The sequence below is a fragment of the Pristiophorus japonicus genome, chromosome 6, assembly GCF_044704955.1.
Source record: "Pristiophorus japonicus isolate sPriJap1 chromosome 6, sPriJap1.hap1, whole genome shotgun sequence".
Taxonomy (NCBI): domain Eukaryota; kingdom Metazoa; phylum Chordata; class Chondrichthyes; family Pristiophoridae; genus Pristiophorus; species Pristiophorus japonicus.
This window is the reverse complement of record NC_091982.1, coordinates 257,243,538-257,264,712: the sequence shown is the minus strand read 5'-3', so window position 1 is coordinate 257,264,712 and position 21,175 is coordinate 257,243,538. Positions and strand designations below refer to the sequence as shown.

The 21,175-nt window shown below is 45.0% G+C and overlaps 1 protein-coding gene across 1 annotated transcript in view; it reads right to left on the bottom strand.

The window, feature by feature from the left end:
* The window catches only part of LOC139266304 (collagen alpha-4(IV) chain-like), a 367,140-nt gene that overhangs the window by 22,592 nt on the left and 323,373 nt on the right, over window positions 1-21,175 (bottom strand). Inside the window, exons 30-35 of the mRNA XM_070884125.1 lie at window positions 19,335-19,496; window positions 16,409-16,576; window positions 13,419-13,562; window positions 9,978-10,085; window positions 8,691-8,872; window positions 8,515-8,578 (exon numbers count right to left, since the gene is read on the bottom strand). Of these exons, the coding sequence (XP_070740226.1) occupies window positions 8,515-8,578; window positions 8,691-8,872; window positions 9,978-10,085; window positions 13,419-13,562; window positions 16,409-16,576; window positions 19,335-19,496 (828 nt within the window). The remainder of the gene's footprint in view (window positions 1-8,514; window positions 8,579-8,690; window positions 8,873-9,977; window positions 10,086-13,418; window positions 13,563-16,408; window positions 16,577-19,334; window positions 19,497-21,175) is intronic.

Sequence of the window (21,175 nt, the reverse complement as noted above, 5' to 3'; positions counted from 1 at the left end):
TCTCATTCTTCTAAACTCTCGGGAATATAGACCTAGCCTACTCATGCTCATCAACATGACGTGTGTTAGTTATGGAGAATAGAACACTTACTAATTTCAGTTACTCCGGGCTCAAATTTCCCCAGTCCCTTTTGCTGGCGCCCTCACTCGAGGTGCGCCGCTTTTGTCCGCCTGCAAGTGCGCCGAAAATCTTCCTCCCGATTCTGGCTGCTCCCCAGCCTCTTCTCCATGATGGCGTCATGTGGCCCAGTGGATTGGGGGTGGAGTCAGGTCCCGGCGCTGAAAACAGTGCCGGGACCTCTGCACATGCGCGCTAGAGTCTGCGCGCATGTGCAGTAGCTCCTGGCGGGCCAAATCTGTGAGTGCGCATTGCAGGCTGTGTGGGAGGGGCCCGAAGCACGCCGTCGTTAGCCCTGGCCGAATGGGCTCCCTCATCGGCGGTCCACTGTGTTCCCCAAGGTCGGAGTTCTATTTTTTATTTGTTATTTATTGATTGATTAATTGCTTATTACTTTGGTCTTGGTGCTTCAGGTGCAGGGTTCCTTCTATTTTTTATTTGTTAATTAATTGCTTATTACTTTTAGTGCTTGGTGCCAATGTACTGCTTTGTTTAGTGGGTTTTTATCTTTTTCTTTTCTTTATCAGTAAGTAACATTTAGCATTGTTGTTGCCAAATTAAGTTAATCTAGGGGTTAAGTCATGGCAGGAGAGCTCGGACATGTGTTATGCTCCTCCTGTACTATGTGGGAAGTCAGGGACGCTTCCAGTGTCCCTGACGACTACGTGTGCGGGAAGTGCATCCGCCTGCAGCTCCTGACGGACCGCATTGTGGCGCTGGAGCTGCGGGTGGATTCACTCTGGAGCATGCGCGATGCTGAGAATGACGTGAATAGCACGTTTAGCGAGTTGGTCTTACCGCAGGAAAAGGGTACACAGCCAGATAGGGAATGAGTGACCAACAGGAAGAGCAGTGGTAGGAAGGTAGTGCAAGGGTCCCCTGCGGTCATCCCCCTGCAAAACAGATACACCGATTTGGGTACTGTTGAGGGGGGTGACTTATCAGGGGAGGGCAGCAGCAGCCAAGTTCAAGGCACCGTGGCTGGCTCTGCTGCACAGGAGGGCAGGAAAAAGAGTGGGAGAGCTATAGTGATAGGGGAATCTATTGTACGGGGAATAGATAGGCATTTCTGCGGCTGCAACTGAGACTCCAGGATGGTATGTTGCCTCCCTGGTGCAAGGGTCAAGGATATCTCGGAGCGGGTGCAGGACATTCTGAAAAAGAGGGTGAACAGCCAGTTGTCATGGTGCATATAGGTACCAATGATATAGGTAAAAAATGGGATGAGGTCCTACGAGATGACTTTGTGGAGCTAGGAGCTAAATTAAAAAGTAGGATCTCAAAAGTAGTAATCTCAGGATTGCTACTAGTGCCACGTGCTAGTCAGAGTAGGAATCACAGGATAACTCAGGTGAATATGTGGCTTGAGGAGTGATGCAGAAGGGAGGGATTCAAATTCCTGGGGCATTGGAACCGGTTCTGAGGGAGGTGGGACCAGTACAAACCGGACAGCCTGCACCTGGGCAGAACCGGAACCAATGTCCTAGCGGGAGTGTTTGCTAGTGCTGTTGGGGAGGAGTTAAACTAACATGGCAGGGGATGGGAACTTATGCAGGGAGACAGTGGGAAACAAAATGGAGGCAGAAGTTAAAGATAGAAATAAGAAAAGTAAAAGTGGAGGGCAGAGAAACCCAAAGCAAAAAAAACAAAAAGGGCCACAAGTGTGTTAAAAAGACAAACCTGAAGGCTCTGTGCCTCAATATGAGGAGTATTCGGAATAAGGTGGATGAATTAACTGCGCAGATAGCAGTTAATGGTTATGATGTAAATGGGATCACGGAGACATGGCTCCAGGGTGACCAATGCTAGGAACTCAACATCAAGGGGTATTCAACATTTAGGAAGGATAGACAGAAAGGAAAAGGAGGCGGGGTGGCGTTGCTGGTTAAAGAGGAAATTAATGCAATAGTGTTGACGGCACAAATCATTACAAATGGGTATGATCTGGTGGCCATTACAGAAACGTGGTTGCAGGGTGGCCAAGACTGGGAATTAAACATATAGCGGTATCTGACGATTCGGAAAGATAGACAAGAAGGGAAAGGAGGTGGGGTAGCTCTGTTAATAAAGGATGATATCAGGGCAGTTGTGAGAGACGATATTGGCTCTAATGAACAAAATGTTGAATCATTGTGGGTGGAGTTTAGAGATAGTAAGGGGAAAAAGTCACTGCTGGGCGTAGTTTATAGGCCCCCAAATAATAACTTCACGGTGGGGCGGACAATAATCAAGGGAATAATGGAGGCATGTGAAAAAGAAATGGCAGTAATCATGGGGGACTTTAACCTACATATCGATTGGTCAAATCAAATCGCATGGGGTAGCCTGGAGGAGGAATTCATAGAATGCATACGGGATTGTTTCTTAGAACAGTATGTTACAGAACCTACAAGGGAGCAAGCTATCTTAGATCTGGTCCTGTGTAATGAGACAGGAATAATAAACGATCTCCTAGTAAAAGATCCTCTCGGAATGAGTGATCACAGTATGGTTGAATTTGTAATACAGATTGAGGGTGAGGAAGTAGTGTCTCAAACAAGCGTACTATGCTTAAACAAAGGGGACTACAGTGGGATGAGGGCAGAGTTGGCTAAAGTAGACTGGAAACAGAGACTAAACGGTGGCACAATTGAGGAACAGTGGAGGACTTTTAAGGAGCTCTTTCATAGTGCTCAACAAAAATATATTCCAGTGAAAAAGAAGGGTGGTAAGAGAAGGGATAACCAGCCGTGGATAACCAAGGAAATAAAGGAGAGTATCAAATTAAAAACCAATGCGTATAAGGTGGCCAAGGTTAGTGGGAAATTAGAAGATTGGGAAAATTTTAAACAACAGCAAAGAATGACTAAGAAAGCAATAAAGAAAGGAAAGATAGATTACGATGGTAAACTTGCGCAAAACATAAAAACAGATAGTAAAAGCTTTTACAGATATATAAAACGGAAAAGAGTGACTAAAGTAAATGTTGGTCCCTGAGAAGATGAGAAGGGGAATTTAATAATGGGAAACATGGAAATAGCTGAGACCTTAAATAATTATTTTGCTTCGGTCTTCACAGTGGAAGACACAAAAACCATGCCAAAAATTGCTGGTCACAGGATTGTGGGAAGGGAGGACCTTGAGACAATCACTATCACTAGGGGGGTAGTGCTGGACAGGCTAATGGGACTCAAGGTAGACAAGTCCCCTGGTCCTGATGAAATGCATCCCAGGGTATTAAAAAGAGATGGCGGAAGTTATAGCAGATGCATTCGTTATAATCTACCAAAATTCTCTGGACTCTGGGGAGGAACCAGTGGATTGGAAAGCAGCTAATGTATCGCCTCTGTTTAAAAAAGGGGGAAGACAAAAGGCAGGTAACTATAGGCCGGTTAGTTTAACATCTGTAGTGGGAAAAATGCTTGAAACTATCATTAAGGAAGAAATAGTGGGACATCTAGATAGGAATAGTGTAATCAAGCAGATGCAACATGGATTCATGTAGGGGAAATCATGTTTAACTAATTTACTGGAATTCTTTGAGGATATAACAAGCATGGTGGATAGAGGTGTACCGATGGATGTGGTGTATTTAGATTTCCAAAAGGCATTTGATAAGGTGCCACGCAAAAGGTTACTGCAGAAGATAAAGGTACGCGGAGTCAGAGGAAATGTATTAGCATGGATAGAGAATTGGCTGCCTAACAGAAAGCAGAGAGTCAGGATAAATGGGTTCTTTTTGGTTTGGAAATCGGTGGTTAGTGGTGTGCCACAGGGATCGATGCTGGGACCACAACTGTTTACAATATACATAGATGACCTGGAAGAGGGGACAGAGTGTAGTGTAACAAAATTTGCAGATGACACAAAGAATAGTGGGAAAGCGGGTTGTGTAGAGGACACAGAGAGGCTGCAAAGAGATTTAGATAGGTTAAGCGAATGGGCTAAGGTTTGGCAGATGGAATACAATGTCGGAAAGTGTGAGGTCATCCACCTTGGGAAAAAAAACAGTAAAAGGGAATATTACTTGAATGGGGAGAAATTACAACATGCTGCGGTGCAGAGGGACCTGGGGGTCCTTGTGCATGAATCCCAAAAAGTTAGTTTGCAGGTGCAGCAGGTAATCAGGAAGGCAAATGCAATGTTGGCCTTCATTGCAAAAGGGATGGAGTACAAAAGCAGCGAGGTCCTGCTGCAACTGTACAGGGTATTGGTGAGGCTGCACCTGGAGTACTGCGTGCAGTTTTGGTCACCTTATTAAGGAAGGATATACTAGCTTTGGAGGGAGTACAGAGACGATTCACGAGGTTGATTCCGGAGATGAGGGGGTTACCTTATGATGATAGATTGAGTAGACTGGGTCTTTACTCATTGGAGTTCAGAAGGATGAGGGATGATCTTATAGAAACATTTAAAATAATGAAAGGGATAGACAAGATATAGAGGCAGAGAGATTGTTTCCACTGGTCAGGGAGACTAAAACTAGGGGGCACAGCCTCAAAATACGGGGGAGCCAATTTAAAACCGAGTTGAGAAGGAATTTCTGCTCCCAGAGGGCTGTGAATCTGTGGAATTCTCTGCCCAAGGAAGCAGTTGAGGCTAGCTCACTGAATGTATTCAAATCACAGATAGATAGATTTTTAACCAAGAAGGGAATTAAGGGTTATGGGGAGCGGGCGGGTAAGTGGAGCTGAGTCCATGGCCAGATCAGCCATGATCTTGTTGAATGGCGGAGCAGGCTCGAGGGGCTAGATGGACTACTCCTGTTCCTAATTCTTATGTTCTTATGTTCTTATGTTCTTATGTTCTTATGTTCTTATGTTCTTGTAAGGAGGGACATTAGCTTGGATGATGTGGAATTGGTATGGGTGGAGCTGCGGAATACCAAAGGGCAGAAAACACTAGTTGGAGTTGTGTACAGACCACCAAACAGTAGTAGTGAGGTTGGGGACAGCATCAAACAAGAAATAAGGGATGTGTGCAATAAAGGTACAGAAGTTATCATGGGCGACTTTAATCTACCTATTGACTGGGCTAACCAAACTGGTAGCAATGTGGTGGAGGAGAATTTCCTGGATTGTATTAAGGATAGTTTTCAAGACCAATATGTTGAGGAACCAACTAGAGAGCTGGCCATCCTCGACTGGGTGATGTGTAATGAGAAGGGACTAATTAGCAATCTTGTTGTGTGAGGCCCCTTGGGGAAGAGTGACCATAATATGGTAGAATACTTTATTAAGTTGGAGAGTGACACAGTTAATTCAGACACTAGGGTCCTGAACTTAAGGAAAGGTAACTTCGAAGGTATGAGGCGTGAATTGGCTAGAATAGACTGGCAAAGGATACTTAAAGGGTTGACGATGGATAGGCAATGGCAAACATTTATAGATCACATGGATGAACTTCAACAATTGTACATCCCTGTCTGGAGTAAAAGTAAAACGGGGAAGGTGGCTCAACCTTGGCTAACAAGGGAAATCAAGGATAGTATTATATCCAAGGAAGAGGCATATAAATTGGTCAGAAAAAGCAGCAAACCTGAGGACCGGGAGAAATTTAGAATTCAGCAGAGGAGGACGAAGGGTTTAATTAAGAGTGGAAAATAGAGTACGAGAGGAAGCTTGCCGGGAACATAAAAACTGACTGCAAAAGCTTCTATAGATATGTGAAGAGAAAAAGATTAGTGAAGACAAATGTAGGTCCCTTGCAGTCGGATTCAGATGAATTTATAATGGGGAACAAAGAAATGGAAGAACAATTGAATAAATACTTTGATTCTGTCTTCACGAAGGAAGACACAAATAACCTTACGGATGTACTAGGGGACAGAGGGTCTAATGAGAAGGAGGAACTGAAGGATATCCTTATTAGGCGGGAAATTGTGTTGGGAAAATTGATGGGATTGAAGGCCGATAAATCCCCAGGACCTGATAGTCTGCATCCCAGAGTACTTAAGAAATAGTGAATGCATTGGTGATCATTTTCCAACAGTCTATCGACTCTGGATCAGTTCCGATGGACTGGAGGGTAGCTAATGTAACACCACTTTTTAAAAAAGGAGGGTGAGAGAACACGGGTAATTATAGACTGGTTAGCCTGACATCAGTAATGGGGAAAATGTTGGAATCAATCATTAAGGATGAAATAGCAACGCTTTTGGAAAGCAGTGACAGGATCGGTCCAAGTCAGCATGGATTTATGAAAGTGAAATCATGCTTGACGAATCTTCTGGAATTTTTTGAGAATGTAACCAGCAGAGTGGACAAGGGAGAACCAGTGGATGTGGTGTATTTGGCTTTTGATGAGGTCCTACACAAGAGATTGGTGTGCAAAATCAAAGCACATGGTATTGGGGGTAATGTACTAATGAGATTACTGGTTGGCGGACAGGAAGCAGAGTCAGGATAAATGGGTCCTTTTCAGAATGGCAGGCAGTGACTAGTGGGGTGCCGCAGGGCTCAGTGCTGGGACCCCAGCTCTTTACAATATACATGAATGATTTAGATGAAGGAATTGAGTGTAATATCTCCAAGTTTGCAGATGACACTAAATTAGGTGGTGGTGTGAACTATGAGGAGGATGTTAAGAGGCTGCCGGGTGACTTGGACAGGTTAGGTGAGTGGGCAAATGCATGGCAGATGCAGTATACTGTGGATAAATGTGAGGTTATCCACTTTGGGGGCAAAAACACAAAAGCAGAATATTATCTGAATGGCGACAGTTTAGGAAAAGGGGAGGTGCAGCGAGACCTGGGTGTCATGGTTCATCAGTCATTGAAAGTTGGCATGCAGGTACAGCAGGCGGTGAAGAAGGCAATGGTATGCTGGCCTTCAAAGCAAGGGGATTTGAGTATAAGAGCAGGGAGGTCTTACTGCAGTTGTACAGGGCCTTTGTGAAATCTCACCTGGAAAATTGTGTTCAGTTTTGGTCTCATAATCTGAGGAAGGATGTTCTTGCTATTGAGGGAGTGCAGCGAAGGTTCACCAGACTGATTCCAGGGATGGCTGGACTGACATATGAGGCGATACTGGATCAACTGAGCCTTTATACACTGGAGTTTAGAAGAATGAAAGGGGATCTCATAGAAACGTATAAGATTCTGATGGGACTGGACAGGTTAGATGCGGGAAGAATGTTCCCGATGTTGGGGAAGTCCAGAACCAGGGGACACAGTCTTCGGATAAGGGGTAGGCCATTTAGGACTGAGATGAGGAGAAACTTCTTCACTCAGAGAGTTGTTAATCTGTGGAATTCCCTGCCGCAGAGAGTTGTTGATGCCAATTCATTGGATATATTCAAAAGGGAGTTAGATATGGCCCTTACGGCTAAAGGGATCAAGGGGTATGGAGCGAAAGCAGGAAAGGGGTACTGAGGGAATGATCAGCCATAATCTTATTGAATGGTGGTGCAGGCTCGAAGGGCCGAATGGCCTACTCCTGCACCTATTTTCTATGTTTCTATGCTTGGTGCTTTAAATGTATTTATGCTACTTTAATGTTATTGTGAAGGTGTTTAGTGCTTTGCAAGTTTCCTCTCCCCCCCACCCCCCCCATCTCTGGCTGCCTGTGCTGATTTCTTAATTCACCGCAAGGTTTTTCTGAATGTACAAGAGTGCCCACTTATGCTGGCCTAAGTTAGTTTGGAGTAACTTTTAGTTGGCTAAACTTGCTTAAATGACCAAAATGGGCGTAAGTGGCTGGTAGCGCCCCCTTTTGAAAAAAAAGCTAAACTAAAAAAAAACTAACTAACTGACACTGACGCAAATTAAATGGCCAGAATTGCAATTAAAAAGATACTCCAAAAAATAAAGTTGCTCCGAAAAAAAAACGAGCAACTGCTGGGGAAATCTGGGCCCTCTGACATTGATTTTAAATTTCACCCACATGGTGGAAACCAGGCATGGGGTTCAGTTAAAATGGAACGGTGGACTTACCCAATCCTTTCCCACTCCGATCTGATCGATTGCAAAGTGATCAGCAGTGGGAACCCAAGGTGACTTTGTTTCCCTTTCCAGACCAGGAACACATAGGCCAAGTATAGCACCCCAAACACTGCCCCACTCGACGTTGTCCAGGAATCGAACCTGGACCGTTATGGTGCTGGGTGTGTGGCTTAGTGGTACCTCAGGGTATACTGTTACGTATGAGGCTATCAGGTGATCTCAATAAGTCTTTAAAATAAATTTATGAAGTCTATATGTTGGGAGCTCACAGAACTTTTACTCAACAACTAATCAAAAGCTTTTGACTTTGGGGCCCAAAATCACAGTCATTCAAGTAGTAAAGGTTCCTGTCACACAAACTCGCTTCAGTGAGAGTGATTGTTGGCCACATGGGTTGAGAGTACAATTCATGGCTTTAATAGGAGCTCACAAATTTATTGATATCTTGTGGAGAGCTAATCAGTTGTACTCATACCTTTTGTTCCTTTACAACCAGGTGCACCTGGCATTCCAGCTAATCCCGACTGTCCTATGTCGCCCTAAAAGCAAATATACCACAACTTGAAATTATATTGAACCCTTTGCAATACAATGGTTCTAATGTTATACCAAATATCTGATGAAGCTGTTATATTGATTCAACACACTTACTTTCTCTCCATTCATTCCAGCAAATCCAATGATACCTCTTTGACCTGTTTGTCCCATAAACCCTTGTCGCCCAGGTGGACCCGATGGCCCACACATCCCAGGTAAACCTTTCTTGGAGCCTGGTAAACCAGGCCTGCCAGGGAATCCTGGGAATCCTGGATTCCCAGGCAATCCTTTTTCACCTGAAACAATCATTAAAATACAGTTGGTATAACATTAAAAAAAAGCAACTTAAGTTCAAGTTCAGGACCCAAAAAGACCCCTTCGTAGTAACACAGCAATGTTTTGGACATGAGAAGACAACTGTCCACTAGCCTACTCTTCCGAACCTCTAACACAGATCATGTATGTCACTGGCATTAGTGGCATGTCACAACAACTTGAAACCTTGAACAGATGGTGTTCTCAACACTAAAAACAAATTAAATTAAAAATAGTTTTGATTCTACTTTATTTTATACCTATGTTGCAAATAGCTGCAATCAGGTACTTGTTCAGTTATCAGCCGGTGCTTTTACCCCCAAGAGGTAGATTTAAATCTCGGCCAGGGCCCGATAGCACTAGTGTAAGCTTTTTCACTTCCTACATCAGATATTTTTATGATGTCAGCATTAAGTGCAGTTTTCTGCTTATTTCAGCACTCACTAGGAGACAGTTCAACATTTCATCCAAATTACAACCAGGAGAGAGATGACTTTCATCAGTGTCAGCTGTGGCTCAGTGGGTAGCACTCTTGCCTTTGGCTCAGAAGGTTGTGAGTTTAAGTGCCACTCCAGGGACTTGAGCACAAAAGTGCAGTGATGAGGGAGCACTGCACTGTCGGAGGTGGTGTCTTTCGGATAAGACATTAAACCGAGGCCCCGTCTGCTTTCTCAAGTGGACGTAAAAGATCCAATCTATTTCGAAGAAGAGCAGGGGAGTTATCCCCAGTGTCCTGGCCAATATTTATCCCTCAATCACCATCAAAAAAACAGATTATCTGGTCATTATTAAATTGTGGGAACTTGCTTGTGTGCAAATTGGCTGCCGCGTTTCCCACATTACAACAGTGACTACACTCCAAAAGTACTTCATTGGCTGTAAAGCGCTTTGAGACATCTGGTGGTGTGAAAGACGCTATATAAATCCAAATCTTTCTTTCTTTAATTTTGTTGGGTTCAAATTCATTTCAGAGGTGAAAGAATATTTTGTGTATTTCAACAAGCCACCCATCACTAAATAAACAATCCATTTGCCAAAATCTAAGGCATTTGAAAGTTGGTATGTTGAAAACTATGCTTTCCTTACCTCTTGGTCCTGTAAATCCATGTTCACCTAAAATCCCTCGGAGTCCTTGACTACCTTTTACATAAATGGGAGTAGTCATTGATTCTTCTCCTGGGTCCCCGCTGTCTCCTGAAACAAAGCAGTCAATCCTTTCCTGTTAGTATGATTATTTTCCTGCAGCTGAACAACATAACCAGTTTGAGCTCCCTAAAGATGATTGAAGTCCTTTAGATTTATTAAAATTTAATTTTTTGAATAAATCCGAAGGACATGAGATCTTGAATTATCAAATCAAGAGGTCCAGGTTCACAGCAACCCAATAACCATTAGGCAAACAAAACAGGCTGGAAGTCTAAGTTGTGGGCTAGATGTTATTTCACTTTGTAAGTCCTCTATGTTACAGTGAGTATCTCCTCCAATTTCCACACAGAAACAAAAGGGGCAATTTTAACCGTGCCCACCTGGTAGAAACTAGGCAGGCAGTTAAAATCACCAAGAGGACTTAACAACCGACGCTTGTTCACTTCCCACAGTCTTCGATTTTACAGAGGGTGAGTGTGCTACATTTATGCTGTTAGTAGTTTGTGGAGCTGTTTAAAGAGACAATGAGAGTCTACTCTGATCTCGAACAGTTACAATTTCATGGTTCTTTTGATCTTTATTACTGGGAATTGTAGCACTATAAACTTGTATAGCGGAAGTACTGAAGCTAGTCACGAAGCATCAGGTAACTTGGGATACAAGTTTGATCTACCATTCCCGTCAGCTGCTTTTCTTGGTCACCAAGGCCGTTCGAGCTGAAAGTATCGTGTTCCAAAACCTAAATCAGAAGGGGTGTTTGAGTTTTTTAAATTTGTTCCTGGGATGTGGGCATCATTGGCAAGGCCGACATTTATTGCCCATCCCTAATTGCCCTTGAGAAGGTGGTGGTGAGCCGCCATAGAAACATAGAAAATAAGTGCAGGAGTAGGCCATTCGGCCCTTCGAGCCTGCACCACCATTCAATAAGATCATGGCTGATCATTACCCCTTTCCTGCTTTCTCTCCATACCTCTTGAACCCTTTAGCCATAAGGACCATATCTAACTCCCTCTTGAATATATCCAATGAATTGACATCAACGACTCTCTGCGGCAGGGAATTCCACAGGTTAACAACTCTCTGAGTGAAGAAATTTCTCCTCATCTCAGTCCTAAATGGCCTCTATCCCTTATCCTAAGACTGTGTCCCCTGATTCTGGACTTCCCCAACATCGGGAACATTCTTCCCGCATCTAACCTGTCCCGTCCCGTCTGAATCTTATACGTTTCTATGAGATCCCCTCTCATCCTTCTAAACTCCAATGTATAAAGGCCCAGTCGATCCAGTCTCTCCTCATATGTCAGTCCAGTCATCCCTGGAATCAGTCTGGTGAACCTTCGCAGCACTCCCTCAATAGCAAGAACGTCCTTGAACCGCTGCAGTCCTTGTGGTGAAGGTACTCCCACAGTGCTGTTAGGGAAGGAGTTCCAGGAATTTGACCCAGCAACGATGAAGGACTGGCGATATATTTCCAAGTCAGGGTGGTGTGTAACTTGGAGGGGAACTTGCAGATGATGGTGTTTCAATGCGCCTGCTGCGCTTGTGCGGCTAGGTGGTAGAGGTCGCAGGTTTGGCAGGTGCTGTCGAAGAAGCCATGGTGAGTTGCTGCAGTGCATCCAGGCAAGTGGAGGGTATTCCATTACACTCCTGACTTGTGCCTTGCAGATGGTGGAAAGGCTTTGGGGAATCAGGAGGTGAGCCACTCGCTGCAGAAACCCCAACCTCTGACCCTCTCTTGATGCCACAGTATTTATGTGGCTGGTCCAGTTAAGTTTTTGGTCAATGGTGACCCCCAGAATTTTGATGGTGGGGGATTCGATGATGGTAGTGCCTTTGAATATCAAGGGGAGGTGGTTAGACTTTATTTGAATATTTTGCTAATCCCAAAGTGTTGTATGCTGGAATAAAGGATTCACAGCTGATTACTATTGTGTTCCTAACACAGATGAGGCTGCACACAGGGAGGTTAAAGTAACAGTGACCTCAGTCTTTAATAAGACACTCCAGAGTGAGGAACAGGCCTTAGGGGCCGGCTTATATACAGTGCTCCCAAGGGATGCTGGGATCCCTTGGGATTTCAGGGGATGAGCTCCCTGGTGGCGGAACATGGGAGTGCATGCTTTACAGACACACAACAATTACAATATGATTATGACTTCATTTACAAATTTCAGGTCTGACCTCAGATATTCCCTTTGGTTCAGTGGTTCTGCTCACTCCCGTAAACAGTCTGTGTCTTGCATTTAGGGGTGTGTCCATATGGCCCAATATCTAAATACAAGAATGTAAACTAAGGGTGTAACAATAGTACCCCCTTGTGTTCTGAACGGGATATTCCTTGGCATGAGCCCTCGTGTTCCTGTCCAATCATTTTGAAGGTGGAACCGAGAAAACACTTTGAAAGGCGAAGCTAGATATGAATTGTTGAGCTGTTTTCGTTCTCAGACAGCAAGTAAGCAAACACAGACACGGTTATGGACACACTCATTGAATTCAAAAGTAACAACTTGCCTTCATGTAACATTACAAAATAGTGAACTGACTACTCTTCTCCACATCACCTCTCTTCAATTAAACAAAAGTAGCCTGCTGTAATCTAACACGAGTCCACACGCGTGCTCCAGCAGCTCTCTGTTTACACATGACTGCCAACATGTGTTTTTAATGTCTGATTATATCTTCCCCTATTTACACTCAGCAGGGAGGAATGATGCCAGACTCCACAATGAGCGCACAGGGCCAGGCATGTCCCAGGACAATTGGGATGAGTCATTTATTAATTACCAGGACAGACTAACAAATTGTTTATTGTTTTCTCTCTTCAAGAAAATAACTTCATTAATTTTTAACTGACTTTCCTCTCAGCCCTTTGTGAAGCTTGTGTGAATACAGTTTGCTTTAAAGATCCAACATTCAAAAATAATTATTTTCCAAACTTTTTCTTGGAAAAATGATTAAAATCGTGACAATTCCCTATCTGCTGAGTTCCTCACCCAAGCTGGGCCATCACATAGAAGGACCATGCAGAAGATAGGTGCAAAGGGAGACAAAGAAAATGAACCACACTCACACTCTTTCCAACAGTGAACTCAACAACCCAAGGCCTCCTGGGTTGCTCTGTGATGCTGAAGAGGTAAAGAAAGGAAGATTTTTTTTTAAAAATAGAGACAAGGGGAAAGAGAAAGGGCAGAACTCATATACCTCAGATCCTAATCCACCATAAAACACAAAAGAAAGTCCATTATTGTCATAATAGAAATGCTGATCCCTGTAATTAAACAAAGTTACAAATGGACTATGCTGTCAAATGTGTCTGAGAAAAAATTAAAATACATTGCACTTCTAAAGCAACATGTCAAAAGGAAATCCAATTTCCGATACCTTTGCTTCCGTAAATCCCTCTTTCTCCATCTTGACCTTTTCTTCCATCATCTCCTCTTAATCCTTGTTGTCCAGGAATTCCTGGGGGTCCTCGTGGGCCTGATGCTCCTGAAAATCCCTGAATGCCTTGGATACCTTTGCTGCCTAGTCCGTGAAAGGAATACGCTCAATGAATGATCCCACATATTACAAGGTATGTTTTCAGCAAGTTATTACAACAGGCCACTGTTATTACAACAATGTCCCAAACAGTCATCGACCCCTTTTTTAGGATTCCCACCCCCATGGCTGAGTGTGTTTAGCTCGTTAGTCGTGGTCACAAATTTGATTCCGAGTCTGAGCTGATTTCATCTGGGGCATAGTGGGGTACTGCAATTGCTCTATGATAGAGATGGGTAACTTACTGAGGCTTTCAGCTCCTGATGACTATCCAGTGACCCTTACTGACGATAGTGTGTGTGTGTGTGTGTGTGTGTGTGTGTAAGTGAGTATGAGTGAGTTAGGGAGGACAGGATCAGGCTTAGCTGTGCTGCCCCTGTGCCTGAATGTACCACCATCATGATTAAGGCTCTCTCACATTAGAAATGGGCACTTACGTGAGGTCCTATAGAGCTGTGGTTCTCATCCAGGGGTCAGTGGCCAATAGGTTCAAGGGGTCCGCCATAAATAAAAATTAGATTTATAAAAAAGAAAAATATGCCATCGCATTAAGGTGGGATCAAGCTGAGCAAACTGGCAGCCCAAGCCACAGCTCGGACCCCCGTTTCCCTCCCTCCCGAGTGTCTGTGCGAAGGCTGCTCACTGAGAGAGAGGGACGGCAGTCGCTGGTTGCTCAGCGCAGATTCCTGGCTCGAGCTCTCCATCCTCCCCCACACTTGTCCTAACACCACGCAGCATGGGTTGTTCCCTCGGTCTAATTTCTCTTCTACTTTCACCCCTTTCTCCCTGAATCCTCTCACTGTCATACGTCACCAGCGGCAACAGCAACCCATTCTTTTTTTTAATATTCGTTCCTGGGATGTGGGCGTCGCTGGCAAGGCCGGCATTTATCGCCCATCCCTAAATCCTCTTGAGAAGGTGGTGGTGAGTCGCTTTCTTGAACCGCTGCAGTCCGTGTGGTGAACGTACTCCCACAGTGCTGTTAGGGAGGGAGTTCCAGGATTTTGACCCAGTGACGATGAAGGAACGGCGATATACTTCCAAGTCAGGGCGGTGTGTGACTTGGAGGGGAACTTGGAGGTGGTGGTGTTCCTATGCGCCTGCTGTCCTTGTCCTTCTAGGCAGTAGAGGTCGCGGGTTTGGTAGGTGCTGGCGAAGAAGCCTTGGTGAGTTGCTGCAGGATATCTTGTAGATGGTACACACTGCAGCCACGGTGTGCCGGTGATGGAGGGAGTGAATGTTTCAGGTTCAAGTATTCTGCAACTATTGAAATCAGCCAATGGCGACTCCACACGCATGTGTATATCAGTTCCATTTCAGATGTGTTTTCTTTTTTGTCCTATTTTTATTATTCGTGCGTCATGATTGTCAGTCAAATAAAGAAGGGGCAAGGAAATAGGCGGCAGCTGTAAGGAGTTGCTGGAGTCAAATAGTGAGTCACTATCTTCATGGAACAAGAAGAGTTGGGTATGTCAACATTAGGACACTATTAGGATTGATGCCAGAAAAACTGAAACAGTTTGCAAACTCATTGAAATATAATACTGTTTACTTCTTCCCCCATTTTCTCTCCTGCTGTCTTCAAAGTGTTGACTCATTGTAGAATAGTTACAAGGTTCTGACTGCCCTTTGGTGCCTAACCTCATTCATTCTTCACCTGCGAGCAGATACCTTGAGTGTTAGCAGTCTTGCTCTACCAAGGAGGGCATCACAGGCAGACCTGATTGTTCACACCCAATGTTGGCCTCCAGCTAGGATTTCAACCTTCCAGGATTGCCCTGGAGTTGCCAGGAATAAAACATTAATCTGGACACTGCTGCAAGCAATCTGGAAAAAATTCATACAGGCCTTAAAAAAAAAAAGTGTGTTTTTTTTTTCATTTTCGTTGTACAATTTTGTTTAGGCTGTACGACTGAAATCAAGCAGAGAACTGGGACCGGCAGGAACAGTCGGTGAGGGAGTAGGAGGTTGCGGGGGAAGAAGGGAGACTGAGGGTCCGGTGATTGGGGCTCATGTGCCGGAAAAGAAGGAATGGGATGGGCATGGAGGCCAGTATGTCTGCAGTGCCGGGATAACAGCAGCAGCACTAACATGGTGAGTGGGAGAAAATCTTAATACAGAAAAAAAGACTTTTGTTTCTGGGGGGGGGGGGGGTGAAATTTTTATAACACAGGAGGGGGCCTCAGAAACAAAAAGTCTGAGAACCTCTGCTACAGAACACAGAGAGCCCTTGGATCCGAACCCAGCAAGGAGTCAACAAATTCAGGAGAGGAGGCGAGAACATTTACAGGGAAAAAATACCCCCTTTTTAGACCCTCACTATACAACCAACAATGAACTGTCAAGGTGCAACGTTAAGATATCTTAGTGAAATGTTCAGCTCTGATTTTCACATAACCAGGTCAACCTTTATACCCGCATCTCGGTTAGCTGACAATCTGGTGATTGTGCAAATAACAAAAATAAAATCCACTGACTTGCCAATCGAGTAACTTTTTAGAGCTTTTGTTGTGGAAATTGCCGAATAATATTCACTCATCATTTTTATAACTGCTTGGCAAGACATTACTGACCCCTCTCCGGAAAAGAGGGCACTGAAGGAATAAGCTAAAGGGAAGTATTAGGCACTCCATAGGAGGGATGGGGGAAGGTTATGTAATTTGTAGGTTGCATTATGTCACCAGAAATAGAATTCATATGATGTTTCCCCCATTGATGAGTTGGGCTTGTAATCTGAAGGATAAGAAATGATGATGAACCTATTGTTTAAATTCAAGTATGTTGCACAATTACTTACTGTCAGGAGATATGGGGGATTCTACATAACCTACCCACTGGGCCAAGAAAGCCAGGTATTCCGCTTGTGCCCGCAGGACCTGGTTGGCCCTGTATGCCAAGTGGACCACGTGTTCCCGGACTCCCAGGAATTCCTTGAAGACCCTTCATCCCTGCTGGGCCTAAAGGACCTGGATTTCCTGAAAATCCTTTTTGAGATGAACCTGAAACAGGAAAAATATTAAAGATTCAGTCCATTAAAATTTACACGTTAAAATGATAAGCATCAAAGCACTACATAATATTCCCATTACTTGTACAAGATACTGTATCCCCTCAAAATCTGAAGGATAAGAAATGATGAAGAACCTATTGTATAAATTCAAGTATGTTGCACAATTACTTACTGTCAGGAAATATGGGGGATTCTACATAACCTACCCACTCAAAAGCACCAAAAAAGCTATTATATGCCCTATAATAAACCATAAGACTCGTTTATTATAGGATAATTAAAATGAGTTTAGCAGCAAGTAAGAAAGAAAAGGAATAGTAATCACTAAAGATTATTAATCACAAAAAATGGGATTAAAATATATGTTTAATATCTACTCCTGTGCTATTGCTTGGGGCAAGGTTTATAACAATGGGGTGTTGTGAAGAAAATCTGATGAGAAAAGCATTACAGAAAGTGAAGGTTACTGGAAGTGAACACTCTAAGACTTTCAACAGTACATTGTAGATTTAAAATGTAGGCCTAAGCTGTGTAAGGCAGAAGCTAGGAAGACACATCATAGATGTGAAGGAAATGATTGACATGTGAAATGTATTCTTTGAATGAATTTGTAAATAAAGGCTCTGAACAAATGCCAGATCTAGTCAAGCTACTTGGAACATAGAGGTTGAGGGGAAGTGGGGAGTGAGCGGGAGAGCGTGGTTGCAGGGGGAGAAACCTGGAAGTCCCAGGAACATGGCAGTCCTGCCGAATTTAACCTCATTATCATTTTGCAATCCGTTTCCCACCTGGCAACCGGCCAGATTGACCGGCGGCCGGGTGAGAAAGCCAGCGGAAGAAGGTCGCAGCTGGGGAATGTTTGGGATGGTCCCCGGCAACCAGGAAAGATCGCGGGGCAGAGCGGAGGTGTGGTCCTCCTCTCAATCAGGAGGAAATGAGGGAGGGAGAGATTGTGGGGTCAGTCCGGCAATCGCGAAGGACAGATCGCGAGCCAGAAGGCTTTGGATCGTGGGTTGGGGGGACGGTGGCCGGCCAATGGTCAGCTTATGGCCTACAGGGCTGTAGTGATACCCGCCCTCCTGTATGGCTCAGAGACGTGGACCATACACCTCAAATCACTGGAGAAATACCACCAACGATGCCGCCGCAAGATCCTGCAAATCCCCTGGGAGGACAGACGCGCCAACGTCAGTGTCCTCGATCAGGCCAACATCCCCAGCATCGAAGCACTGACCACACTCGACCAGCTCCGTTGGGCGGGCCACATTGTCCGCATGCCAGACACAAGACTCCCAAAGAAAGTGCTCTACTCGGAATTCCTACACAGTTAGCGAGTCCCAGGTGGGCAGAGGAAACATTTTAAGGACACCCTCAAAGCCTCCTTGATAAAGTGCAACATCCTCACTGACACCTGGGAGTCCCTGGCCAAAGACCGCCCGAAGTGGAGGAAGAGCATCCGGGAGGGCGCTGAGCACCTCGAGTCTCGTCGCTGAGAACATGCAGAAAACAAGCGCAAGCAGCGGAAGGCGCGTGCGGCAAACCAGACTCCCCACCCACCCTTTCCTTGAACGACTGTCTGTCCCACCTGTGACAGAGACTGTAATTCCCGTATTGGACTGTTCAGTCACCTGAGAACTCACTTTTGGAGTGGAAGCAAGTCTTCCTCGACTTCGAGGGACTGCCTATGATAATGGGTCAACCAATCGCGGCAGAAGATTTGTTTGAGGGACCGGGGGGAGCACAATTGCTTGATCTGGCTGCTCCCATCACCATTTCGCTGCTGGATTTCCCAAGCCCCGAGAAACCCAGCCAGCCACTGTTAAATTTAAATCAGGCTCCCAACTGCACAGTGGAAGCCTGATTTAAATATTATAATAAGGTGTCTTGCGTCACAAGAGTGGGACACTGATATGCCGTGCAACCAGCTGTAAAAACGGCGGCAGGTGCATACGTGGTGGGTTAAGGGTTATGTTATGCAAATTTGAACTTTTAGAGCTAGATGTTCCAGTCCTTTGCACTCCGGGTTTTGCCCCGGAGCAGCCTGAAAGGCGGCGTTCAGGTCTCAGACGCCCCATCGCGATCCTCCGGCCCGGTTTTGCGTACGGCGCTGAGCAGCACCGCCAGGAAGAGCTGCGCCGGGTTTGCAACGCCTCTGGTTGCGACACCGGCAGGAGTTTTGACTTTTGCCCAATCCGTCCACCCAGAAGTGCGCCCACAATGACCGCCTGGGAAATCAGGGCCGTCCAGCATAGCCGGCGGCCCAGAGGACGGTAAAGTACTCCCAAGGTAAGTGCGAGTGTTTATACTTTTAATATTTTTTTTAGCGATTTGTGTTGTGGTGGCGTGGGCAATGTTTTGGGAATATTTTTGTGTTTTTTTAAGGTTCCTCCCCCCCCGCCAGGCCGTTCTCGGAGCGCACATGGCCCGACTCTTCAGTTCGCGAGTTTTCCATCCTTGTGCCACAAAAAGTGGACACCGCCTCCCTTAGTGCTGTGCCCCTGACACCGGGCCCAGATGCTGAAACATCCTTACCGAAGCGCAAACTATTCCCGGCCGGTAACTTTCCCACCCCGCCTCCGCTTTCGCCCCGAAAACAGAAAAGCCTCAAATCCAGCCCCTAATCTCCCGACTCTCTCCCACCCATAGTGGGGGTGGTGTTACAATTCCTCCTATGGTCACCTGATGTGAATTGGCTTCTGCATGTGCAACTCCCCCAGTTATGCCACAGTGTTTCAAATACCCTTCACCTTGGGGGCCACGTAAACCGGGACGTCCTGGAGGTCCGACTGAACCCGGTTCTCCTCTCTCCGCTGGGAAACCTGGTGGGCCCGGATTCCCTGGCAGTCCAGGAAGGCCGCGATTGCCTTGGGATCCTTTTCGCCCTGGGAATCCCGGAGCTCCATCCCGTCCTAAATTTAATAGAAACAAAATAATAATTGTCACATAGAACAGAAACTAGGTATGCTGTGTATTCAGAACTACAGCTCAGATAATCCACTGTGGGAACATTTAATACATTAATCTTAAATTCATCTCTCTGCTACCTTGGCGCAGGCATTAAATAGTTTTAAGGTAAATGCATCCCACAGGAGAATTTCAGTCAGGGCAGACAAATTTACACACTTACCATTAGTTTCCTGTAAGCAATATAAAGTAATAAATCTAGTCAGATCCTTCCTGTAAGGGCTCTATTCCATTCTCCCAATTTCTCCATCTCCATCGCATTTGTTCTGATGATGCCACCTTCCATACTATTGCTTCCGATATGGCTTCTTTTTTCCTCAACCGAGGATTCCCTTCTATCGTGGTGGACAGGGCCCTTGACCAAGTCCGTTCCATTTCCCACAGTTCTGCTCTCACCTCTACCCCTCCCTCCAAAAGCCATAATAGGGTTCCTCTTGTCTTCAACTTTCATCCCACCAGCCTCCACATTCAACATAACATCCTCTGCCATTTCCACCACCTCCACCGTGATCCCACCACCAAACACATCTTTCCACCGCTCTCCTTTCAGCATTCCGAAGGGACCGTTCCCTCCGAGACACCCTAGTCTACTCCTCCATCACCCCCAACAGCCCCTCCCCTTCCTACGGCAACTTCCCGTGCAAGCATAGGAGATGCAACATCTGCTCTCCTCCCCTTCCCACTGTCCAAACACTCCTTCCAGGTGAATCAGCGATTTACTTGTACTTCTTTCAATTTAGTATACTGTATTCGCTGCTCACGATGTGGTCTCCTCTACATTGGGGAGACCAAACGCAGATTGGGTGACTGCTTTGCGGAACACCTCCATTCAGTCCACATGCGTGACCCCGAGCTTTCGACCACCTGTCACTTTAATTCTCTTCTTCACGTTCACTCGGATCTCTCCATCCTCGGCCTCCTACACTGCTCCAACGAAGCTCAATGTAAACTTGAAGAACAGCATCTCATCTTTAGATTATGCACTTTACAGCCTTCTGGACTCAACAATTTCAGATCATAACCTCAGTCCCCATTTTTTCTAATGGCAGCTGTTAATGATTCTGTAATCCCATTCATACCTCCTCTTGACCCATCCTTTGTTCTTTAGTTGCCCCATTACCATCTCTTTGTACAATCATACCTTTGGCATTTAATCTCTCCTGCCTTCCACCCTATCACAGACGACCTCTTTTGTTCTTTCCTCCTCTTCCTCCTTTGCCTGCCTCTACACTGGCTTGAAACCTATTATATAGATAACTTTTTCCAGTTCTAATGAAAGGTCATTGACCTGAAACGTTAACTCTGTTTCTCTCTCCACAGTTGCTGCCTGACCTGCTGAGTATTTCCAGCATTTTCTGTTTTTATTCCACAAGGGAATTCTGGAATGTGATATTTTAGTGCATTGGTTAAATTCCTGTATGTTCCATTTTAACAAAATCATTAGAACATAGATGTGTTTGTGACTTTGTTAAAATAGTGCGTATAGGAACGTAACGTAAATGCATTAATCAGTGTACTAAAAATAGATATTGGAGGCAGTTCAACCCTTAAGACTATTCTTGTTCGATCAAATAAACTCAAATTGGAATCTCAATCCTGAATGATATTAGTATTTAAAATGGCT